Source organism: Limanda limanda, chromosome 15 (genome assembly GCF_963576545.1).
Source record: "Limanda limanda chromosome 15, fLimLim1.1, whole genome shotgun sequence".
Lineage (NCBI taxonomy): Eukaryota > Metazoa > Chordata > Actinopteri > Pleuronectiformes > Pleuronectidae > Limanda > Limanda limanda.
The window spans coordinates 3,166,234-3,177,193 of NC_083650.1; the positions used below are offsets into that span (position 1 = coordinate 3,166,234).

Here is a 10,960-nt window from a genome sequence, read left to right on the forward strand (position 1 = left end):
GCGGTGACGCTGCGCAGAGCCTCCTCCTCCTGCTCCTCCTCCTCCTTCACCTCCTGCAGCTTCTCTCCTCGTTCCCGTCGTTCTCCTATAGCTCCTCACTTCTTGTCTGCAGCTTCAGCAGCTCCTCATCCCTCCGGTCACAGTAAGAACCTACTCCTCCTCCTCAGGTACGAACCCAGCGAGTTGTTCACTGCGGAAATGTGGATTTATCTGGTTTTGATTGAACGTGTGTAAAAAAAAAAGTGTTATGCAACTGGAATCGGGTGAAAGGTTCAAACTTCAGTTTAAAACGATGGAAACAAGAAACTCGTGATGTGAACACTGCGTCTTTTTACTGCTGTTGATGATTAAATATACTAATATATGATAATAATCCTGCAGAGCTACTTGCTAAACCTGTTTTCATAGCAGTGTGTAACATGACTTAATGTCAATAAAGTTACCACAACTGTGAATGTGTCACTGCAAAGAACTAAATCACTGTTCAGAGTTAAATTGTCTTATTTTAGTTAGAAACATGTGCATGCTGATGTATTCAGACCCAGATTCCAGCTGTTTGGACATTTAAAAGACTATTTCAAAACATAAAACTTTTATCGTCTACATTATAGTTAATAAACCTTTATTTACTTACCTATTAGTTTTCTTGGATTATGAAACTGGATGAGATTTGGATTTGTCACTGTCCTCTCCCTGGGATTGTCACCATGACTCAGCAAATTTGATCTCCCTTCAATGTATGCCCTCCAGCATGGAGTGACTTGGGATCTATTCAGACGAAGTTGTTCAGTTTAAAACGATGAATACAAGGAACTCATGATTTGAACGTTGCGTCTTTTTACTGCTGTTTATGATTAAATATACTTATATATGATAATAATCCTGCAGCTTGACTTGCTAAACCTGTTTTCATATCAGTGTGTAACAGGAGTTAATGTTTATACAATTACCACAGGTCTGAATGTGTCACTGCAACAAACTTAATCACTGTTCAGAGTTAAATTGTCTTATTTTAGTCATTAACATCTGCATGTTGATGTATTCAGACCCAGATTCCAGCTGTTTGGACATTTAAGAGACTATTTTAAAACATGAAACTTTTATATTGTAGTTGATAAACTTTTATTTACGTAGCTTTTAGATTTCTTGGATTATAAAACTGGATGAGATTTGGATTTCTCACTGTCCTCTCCCTGGGATTGTCACCATGACTCAGCAAATGTTATCTCCCTTCAATCTATGGCCTCCAGCATGGAGTGACTCGGGATCTATTCAGACAAAGTTGCTCAGTTTAAACCGATCAAAACAAGGAACTTGTGATGTGAACATTTCATCTTTGTACTACTGTTTATAATTAAATATCCTTATATATGATAATAATCCTGCAGATCTACTTTCTAAACCTGTTTTCATATCAATGTGTAACAGGACGTAATGTTAATACAGTTACCACAGATCTGAATGTGTCAGTGCAACAAACTAAATCACTGTTCAGAGTTAAATTGTAATTATCTTGGATTATAAAACTGGATGACATTTGGATTTCTCCTTGTTCTCTCGCTGGGATTGTCACCATGACTCAGCAAATCTCCCTTCAATCTATATACTCTCCAGCATGGCGAGTGGAGTGACTCAGCATCTATTCAGACAAAGTTGTGCGATTGTTTGTTTTCACATGGCAGACTGCTTGTGTGTTTAATGTGTAATGTTTCCTTTATGTTTTCATAAAGACTATTTATTCATACACTAATCTCTTGCTCTCGCTCCACTCTGTGCAGACATGTCCACTAAGGTCGCCGTGGTAACGGGCAGTAACAAGGGCATCGGCCTGGCCATTGTCCGAGCGCTCTGCAAACAGTACCAAGGAGTCGTGTACCTCATGTCCAGAGACGAGTGAGTAACCCCGCCCGCTGCACTGGTTGTGTTAGTATTTGAACTGTCTGTGATTTCTCTGTGAGCCTGTCGGTCCAGTTTTAAAATGACCCATGTGTTCCAGGGGGCGTGGTCAGGAGGCCGTGGCGTCCATGGCGTCGGAGGGACTGAAGCCCATGTTTCACCAGCTGGACATCAACGACCTGAGCAGCATCACCACCGCCGCCGCTTACTTCAAGGACAAGTACGGAGGAGTGGACGTCCTCATCAATAACGCTGGCATCGCATTCAAAGGTCAGATTAGAATCACACACTGATGAATCACACGTGTGCTTCACTGGAGGCAGACACACAAATAAATACTGAAAACCATGTCATGTTATTAGTGGAGGTGCTCACACACAAACTCTCCTCAGCGGCTGACACGGCTCCTTTCGACGTCCAGGCGGAGGTCACGCTGAAGACAAACTTCTTCGCCACCAGAGACATGATGACTCACTTCCTTCCTATCGTCAAAGCCGGAGGTGAGGACTCTGAACTCTTAACAAATAGCTCAGTGCACAGAATTTCTTTATTTGCTTAAATAAAAGCTGTAAATAGAAGTGTAGATGTCTGCAGGTGTTCTTAACCTTCAGTTTGGCGTGAGAGAGAGTCACACGGCGAGGTTTGTGTTTTGTATTTCCAGGTCGTGTGGTGAACGTCTCCAGCTTCGTCGGCCAGCGCGCCCTGACCCAGTGCAGCCCGGAGCTCCAGAAGCGTTTCCGCAGCGAGGACATCACTGAGGACGAACTGGTGGGACTGATGCAGCAGTTCGTTGACGCCACCAAGAAGAACGAGCACAAGCAGGGCGGCTGGCCGGAGACGGCGTACGGCTTGTCCAAGACCGGCCTGACGGTAAGATCAGTATTAACCGCTTCTCTCAACCGTCCAGTTTAATAAGACCAGGAAAAAACAGATGCGATTGAAAGTGAACTCTACAGGGCCTCAAAGATTTAAGAAACTAGATGCTTCTTTAATGCCACATCTCTCATTATGGAAAAAGTGATGTATCTAGCGTGTGCGTGTTTGTGTTTCTAGACTCTGACCATGATCCTGGCTCGTCAACTGTCCAAGGAGAGACAGAGCGACAAGGTAAATTGGACTCTAACAAATCCACCAGCTTACCCACATCGTGCTGCTTTGCTTCAACAAAAGATTTAAATAATGTTCAATTGGACGTTAAATGATAAATGTAAATTCTAAGGGTAATCTTTTCTTCTTTGTCCATTGTTGTGGTCTAATTGCTAATTTATGGGTTATTATTTATTTGTTTTTCTAGATCTTGCTGAATGCCTGCTGTCCAGGATGGGTGCGCACAGACATGGCTGGAGATAAAGCCCCCAAGTCACCAGATGAGGGCGCTATCACCCCGGTGTACCTGGCCCTGCTGCCTGCTGGAGCGACTGATCCTCATGGGAAGTTTGTCTCTGACAAGGAGGTCCAGCCCTGGTGAGGGGGTTCAACGGGTGTGTTGGGTTTGATTCCCACAGTAACGCTGCATTCGTTTTTTTCACTTTGCCTTTGGAAATTCAATTTGTTTTCTTAAAAAATATTTTCTACATGTAAAAGTAAAAATGTGCTTTAACCAGGAAAAAGACAAAAATGTTCTGAAAAGAATAAAAAGATTTTCTGGCAAAAAGTTTTGCAGTATTCTTCTTCATTAAAACATCACATAACTATTGTCAAGACATCACACTACACATCTGGCTTATACAATCAAATATCCTAATGTTAGTTGACAAACAGACATTAAATATTGTTAGAAGACAAATTAACAAACACCGACTGAGCCAAAATGACTCACACACACACAGACAAACACACAAACACACACACAGCAGTCTAACATTTCAGTTTGGTCGATAGAATCACAGACATGTTGGTATCAGCGTTTGTATTTACCACAATTAAAACCTTAAGAGAATAAACACGAAAGCAGAAAAGATGTGCTTCCATGTTTTCATTGTACGTAAATAAAGTTTCTTATCTTAACTATAAAGACAAGTCTGTGGTGTCCTCAGCTGCAGCCGCTCTCACCGCCATCATCGCTGTTTCTTCTCAGTCTTAAAACTCCAAGAGGACAAAGGAACCAGCGAGTACTTTCCCCAGTGTCACTTACAGAGTTTCACTGAAGCCAAATGTAATTTCCACTTTGCCCCGAGGCCTTTAGAATCATTATCCATCTCCAAAATGTGTTCGATAAACACGTACACCTGCATTCTGATATCTCTCTCCCTCTCCCCGGTGAAATCCAAATGCCCACAGCGCTGGTTAGAGCCAAGAGCAAAGAAGGTCAGAGACGAGGAAACAAATATTTATATTGTGTTTGTTTTTTTACCAGAGATAAACATGATTTGTACAGAAATGTTCCCGTGGATATCCAGATTTTATTCAGCTTTATCGCTCCCTGTTTGTGTGTTTTAAATCTTTAAGGCAATAACATAGAGGACTGTTTGGGTTTCGTGCACAGTTTATACATTCTGTTTGTGTGTGTGTGTGTGTTTGTGTTTGTCTGTGTGCTTGTGTGTGTGTGTGTGTGTGTGTGTGTGTTGCACAGACCACAGTAAAGCCCTGATTACCTTGTAGATAAAAGAAATCCACGCAGCCAGAGAACGAGGGAGCGAGACGGAGCGAGAGATGGCCACAGATGATACTCCTATGATCCCTAACGTCTGCCAGAGGAAACCCCAGCACTCCCCCGCTCTCATCGTCATGGTGACCGTGGCTGTAAATGATGCACAAGCGTTATAATTTCTGTATTGATCCTGAGGTGAGGAACTCCCTCAGAACTCAAACACAACAAAAACACACACACACACACACACAACAATCGACAACACATGTTGATAAGATCTAACTGAATATATCTGAACTGAAACTTTTTCTTACAAGGTCACACCATCATTGTATTTTATTCTATTTTAATTTCACTACTTTACACAGTTCTATTTATTTTATTAGCAGTACTCTTCTCTTTTACCTTATTTTTAATATTTTATACAGATTTAAATATTTTATTTCTTTTACCTCTTTTATTCAGATCTTTTTAAACTTTTATTTTGTATGAAACTTTCCTTATAAATAAAATTGCTATACCTTTAGGAGCCACATGGTGTTTTTTGTGTGATGTTTTAAATGTCTTTACTTTATTGAACAAATTAAACTTTCTCATTTACTTCACGGGTAATTTTCAACGTTTCTACTCTTTTTAAAAAAAATATTTTAATTGGATCTCATGAATGTTTATATTGTGATTAACCCTGAATATGAAAAAAAAGAGGTTGGACTATTGTCTTCTTCCGTCTCTTTTTCAGACATGATTGATTTATTTAGAAAATGTGTTAGTTCACTTGTCTTATTTGCATATAGTGACATTTCTAGTTTTGTCTTTATTTTAAATATGATTTCAATTAGATAAAATTATCCCTGATAATATAACTTGATATATAATGTTTAACTTTGTAACTTGACAAATCATTCTCCAACTAATATTTGACATTACATAGACATAAGAATTGGATCAGTTTAGCAGCATCCTCCTCTTCACTTCCTCATGTGTATTTACAGCTCTTTACATTATTGTGTAGACAGATGTATCAGCAACATCTGGACCCATCTCCTCTTTGGTTTATATCACCAATGAGACGTTGGTGACCAGCTTCACTGTTGACGTGTGCAGGTAGTGTCGTGACGCTCCCCTCGGTGTGCCTGCTGTTCCCACTGTTCACCACAGGATGTCTGTAAAGCACCACATCGCTCCTCAGCTCTGCTGCAGATGCTGCTCATCACAGATTCCTTGCGTTTACAGCCTTTCTGCATTCTGGGCCTCAGCATGAGCTTCCTGCATCCACCCCCCCTGTCTCTGTCTCTGTTAGGTGAAGCCAAATGTTGATCAAATTAAAATAAATAGACATTGTGAAGCCAGCGACTGTGTAAACAACAAACAGCCACTGATGTGTGCGTTGAACGACCTTTACGAGGACGTGACGCTCCTCACAAGGATGGCAGAGGAAGAGTTATGGTCATTTTAGGTCAGTCGCCATTTATAGGTGCTACTAAATCTGTTTTATGCCCGTTCAAAATGTGTCCGGCGGTGCGCGGCGTCGCTGCAAAAAATAGCCTGATGGGAGGTAATGGCTGCTATTTACCAAGCAGTGAAGTCTGTGATGTCACTGTGATGTGAGTCAAACCCGCCAAGTTTGCCGTTGAAAATGGAAGCAGCATAGATGGAGCAGTGTCACATCCCAAATGTAGTTTAAAAGTAGAGTGACAGTGACAGTGGATACGCCTAGGTAGCCCTGTGTTGAAACCACATTTAAATCCAGCAGGTCCAGATTTCTTATTTGGATCTGCACCAAATTACATGCACACATAGAAATCAGAGTTTGTGAAAATGCCTCGTGCCAATGGGTCAATTTACATTTTGGCCCATGTCCCGTCCTTCCAGCACGTTTTGTGGAATTCCGTTCATTAGATTTTAATCCCGGTGCCAAACAAACAAACAAGCATGTGGATATTTTTGCAATACAAACTTCCTCCTCTGGGTTTGAGTTGTTTGTCCACCCTAAGATTTAGGAGTATTTGGGAAGTGACAGCCTCACAGTTTACTTCCAATTTTGCTTTGTGTAATAAACACATACCAGAACAACAACAGATATGCCGGCTTCATACTGGTTTTTCTACGTTTGGTCAGCGATGTTATAGGACCCTTTAATAACTCCATCTAAATAACTGCGTCACAGTACCGATGTCAGTCTCACCCAACATTACAGGTCCTAAGGATTCCAGATGTTGTCGCCACCTACTGGCCACACACACGCGTTTTAGTTCTCGTCTGGACGGAGATGTTCTGTAAAACAAAGGTTGTGTAGAAAAAGGCCACAGCCTCCAGATGTATCAAATGAGAGAGGGTTGGGGTTTGTGTTGTGGTCCGGTAGACTCCAGATGTGGCAGATGTGTTGCTGAGGAGGAAACGAGGCGTCCACTGAAGGTATTTGGACGAGCGGCTGCTGAGAAAATCAAAAGGACCGACAGAAAGATGGAAAGACCAGCATTTCTGGATTCATTAGTGGGATATGGATTGTTGGTTCAGGTTTGAATTTAGCTCATGTTGGGCTGAGGCTAAGGGTTAGTGATTAAATGTCAGATTAAATGTCACGTTTATATGTCAGGAGAGAAATCCAGCTCCCCGAAAAAAGCAAGAGCAAGGAAATTTTTTTTGCTTTGCTGCCATTTCATGCTGCTGATCCTCTCCTGGACAAATGTGCGCACTCAGCCGCTGGTCTTTTCTCTTCCTGCGCTCTTTGCAGGGACATAAACATAACATCAAAGTGGGTGGCGGCTGCAGGGAGGGAGAGTTGAACCCAGATGATCTGTCAGCTCTACAGGAAGCTGCGTGTCCACTCCAGAGACCATCTTCACAGGAGCGGCGCCTCATTCTCCTGCCCTGTGATGGAAAGGACTCGCTGCTGACATCACACTGAGTCGCATGTCTTTGGAGCCCTGAGATGTAGAAGAAGAGGGGAAAATGAAATCACAACATCAGCAGGGGAGGAACTTCAGAGTAACAACACACGACAGGGGAAGGTTTCTGCAACACAAATGATTTAAACACTGAAGGACAACACCCCCACTTAGTGGAGGAAGGAGAGAACACTCACAGGGAACAATCCATGGATCTGGATTTTAGAAATAATCAAGTGCCTTTAAATTACTGATATTTTTTATCCCATAAAGTTTTGACATTGCTACGTCAGCGTATGTGTGACTGTGAATCATACTTCTGGTTCCAGCCTCCACTACTGGTAAAGTTGAACAATCTTTCACTTCGGTTTGACCTGGAGACGCTGAGATAAACGAGCTAAAGACAAAGAAATCAAATCAGCATACATCCAAACCAAATGAGAGACCCAGACAGCCTCAGGCCTGATCTACACGTGTGAATCACCGTAATTATATATCTATTCAGATCCATCTAATTCTTTGGGAACCGACACTCTTCCGGTGCCTGAGGCAAGAACCATCGCATCCTTGAGAGCGTGAGGAGTGAAATATTCATGGTAAGTTGAGATAAAGAAGGTTAATTACAGACTAAATAATCTCCATTACAGCACATCGTGAGCCTGCCCTGTGAAGTCAGGATGTTTGCAGCTGTAGGAACACGGTTAATCACATTTGCTTTCAGCGCAGATTCTGCACCAGCGTGTAATTGGGTCTTTAGAAGACAGTGTTTGGAGATACTGAGGTGCTCCTGCTCTGGTCATCATGTCAATAACTACACAGCAAATCCTCCTCTGATAACTTTGGATTCTTGAGCGGCTGATTATTTGATGTTGACATGTGCTGAGTAGACGGTTGTTTGTTCCCTGGAATAGCTGATGTGCCTCTGGGGGTGGCTGAATTAACTCTGACGGGCTGAACTTATTAACGCTGGCACTTTGTTGTTGTTTTTAAAAACACACTTGATGATTTTGCTGCTCAGAGATAAAACGGCGTCAGATATCAGTGTCTGGCGTTCACGTCTGGTAAAGTCCTGTGGATTGAGGAGGACAGGTTTCAACACCAAGACGTGCAGCTGAAGGATACAGCAGAATATAAAGTGTAATCATGAAAGTGAAGTGTAGTGAAGTGTAATGCATGGCTGCGTCTGAAATCACTGATTTATTAATACATAGTACACTCGGTGAATTTTCACTGCTATGCGGATGACACCCAGTTATATTTGTCAATAAAACCTGAACAAAGTAATCAATTAACTAAACTTCGAGCTTGTCTCAAGGACATAAAAACCTGGATGACCCGCAATTTTCTTTTATTAAACTCAGATAAACGGAGGTTATAATACTCGGCCCTAAACACCTTAGAGAAACAGCTTGTCCAAAATGCCGCAGCACGTGTCCTGACGAGAACCAAGAAAAGAGAGCACATTTCTCCAGTATTAGCATCGCTACACTGGCTTCCAGTTAAATCAAGAAAAGAAATTTAAAATTCTCCTCCTCACCTTCAAGGCCCTTAATGATATGGCGCCTTTTTACCTTAAAGAGATGTTAATACCTTATCAACCAGCTAGAGCACTCCGATCCCAGAATTCAGGTTTACTTGTCGTCCCTAAAGTCTCTAAAAGTAGAGTAGGAGCCAGAGCTTTCAGCCATCAAGCCCCACTCCTGTGGAATAATCTCCCACTTTCAGTTCGGGAAGCAGACACGCTCTGTTTGTTTAAGAGTAGACTCAAAACCTTTCTTTTTGATAAAGCTTATAGTTAGAGCTAATTAGTGCGGCAGAAAATAACTCGTCCTATGTTCGAAATAGGAAGCGTTTAGTTTAAAAAGGCATAGAGGTATTGATGTCTGATCTACTGAGTGGGCCACATGGTTTTCATCGTACTACCATACAAACCAGTAGCCAGTCAGATTTACCTTGAGCCTCAGTATAGCCTCAAGTTCGGCCTGTATCATTGTATCATTGATTAAAAGGCAAAAACCCCTGATGACGCTAAGACGCACAGGGAATTTATGACACATGACACACGGAGCTTCTCTTTCCAGCTTCTCCTTCCTCTTCTCCATACTTATCACATCAAAGTAATTCTTATCTGATCAGTACATGTTACTAACTTGACCCCTTTCCCGGAGTTTCTGTACCTTAGCGCCTGCGGATGCAGGGCCAGAGCTGTGGCCGCACCATAGATATGATTGTGGATCACGCATCAGAGGTCGCAATGGTGGATCCAGTATGGTGGATTCTGTATCGTGCCAGCTGATCGTAGTGATAATGGAGGATCCTTTGTCGCGTTGGCATCGGATGGTGGTGGACCACGAACGGGGCGGCGGCTGGTGACGGATCCTAAATGGCGCCAGTGGACAATGACTGTGGACTATAGTGGATCCCATCTTGATGCTGGATTGTGATCTTGCTGGCTGCTGACCAGAGACTATGATTGCAGCAGGACTGCGTGACGTAGTTTTCTCTGGCCCTCTCCCTAACACTACAGGTGATGACATGTTTAGTCGCATGTTTTCTTTTAATCGCTGGCTGTCGAGGTGGTGTCCTGTAAACGGTGTGGGCTTTATAGATAATTGGCAAACTTTTTGGAGGAAACCTGGTCTTGTTAGGAGAGACGGCGTTCATCCCACTTGGGATGGAGCAGCTCTCTTATCTAAGAATATTACTAAGTCTATCACATGACAACCCAGAGTTGGGACCAGGAAGCAGAGCTGCAGTGCTAAACACTTCTCTGCGCTCCCTCTGGATCAGTCACCCAACCGCATAGGTACTGTCTCTGTCTACTGTCCGATTCAATTATTTAAATTAAACAATAACAGAGCGAGAACTCACAATAATCTTATACAAATTAACACAACCTCTGGAACAACACAGGAAACTAAGACTTTCAAATGTGGTCTTTTAAACATTAGATCACTGTCCTCAAAGGCTATTTTAGTTAATGAACTAGTCTCAGACTACAATATAGATGTAATGTCCCTTACTGAGACGTGGCTGCATCCTGATGAATATGTCAGTTTAAATGAATCTACTCCCCCCAGTCATATAAATTCACACGTTCCCAGGGAACTCGGGCGAGGAGGTGGAGTTGCTGCTATTTTTAACTCCAGTCTATCAATTAATCCTAAACCTAAATTTAGCTACAACTCATTTGAATGTCTTGTTCTTAATCTTCCACGTCAATCCAGGAAACACCAACAGCCAATCATATTTGCTGTAGTTTATCGTGCTCCTGGGGCTTATACTGAATTTCTAACAGAATTCCCTGAGTTTTTATCAAACCTAGTCCTAAAGACAGATAAAATTATTATTGTTGGTGACTTTAATATTCATGTTGACAATAATAAAGATAGCCTGAGCGTAGCATTTATTTCAATACTAGACTCAATTGGTTTTAGTCAGTGTGTGCATCAACCTACTCATTGTTGTAACCACACACTTGACCTTGTGTTATCATACGGTGTCAAAATTGAACATTTAACAGTACTTCCGCGCAATCCAGTACTATCAGACCATAATTTAATAACCTTCGATTTTTCACTATCTG

General features: G+C 42.0%; 1 protein-coding gene across 2 annotated transcripts; it reads left to right on the forward strand.

The window, feature by feature from the left end:
• The first annotated feature begins 20 nt into the window (after positions 1 to 20).
• On the forward strand, positions 21 to 3,550 carry cbr1 (carbonyl reductase 1). 2 transcript variants are annotated; one of them, XM_061086941.1, is made up of 7 exons: positions 21 to 167; positions 1,779 to 1,893; positions 1,997 to 2,166; positions 2,259 to 2,396; positions 2,558 to 2,766; positions 2,950 to 3,003; positions 3,191 to 3,550. In XM_061086941.1, exons 2-7 carry the CDS (start codon positions 1,781 to 1,783, stop codon positions 3,362 to 3,364), a joined length of 858 nt encoding a protein of 285 aa, XP_060942924.1. In that variant the 5' UTR covers positions 21 to 167; positions 1,779 to 1,780; the 3' UTR covers positions 3,365 to 3,550. The 2 variants fall into 2 exon arrangements, with proteins under 2 accessions (XP_060942924.1, XP_060942925.1); XM_061086942.1 differs by having other exon boundaries at positions 22 to 167; positions 2,289 to 2,396.
• The last annotated feature ends 7,410 nt before the right edge of the window (positions 3,551 to 10,960 follow it).

Coding starts and splice junctions, on each gene's coding strand:
- cbr1 (XM_061086941.1), top strand. CDS start 1,781: ATGTCCACTAAGGTCGCCGTGGTAACGGGCAGTAACAAGGGCATCGGC. Junction 2,767..2,949: donor TGTCCAAGACCGGCCTGACG/GTAAGATCAGTA, acceptor TTGTGTTTCTAG/ACTCTGACCATGATCCTGGC. Junction 3,004..3,190: donor AGGAGAGACAGAGCGACAAG/GTAAATTGGACT, acceptor TTGTTTTTCTAG/ATCTTGCTGAATGCCTGCTG.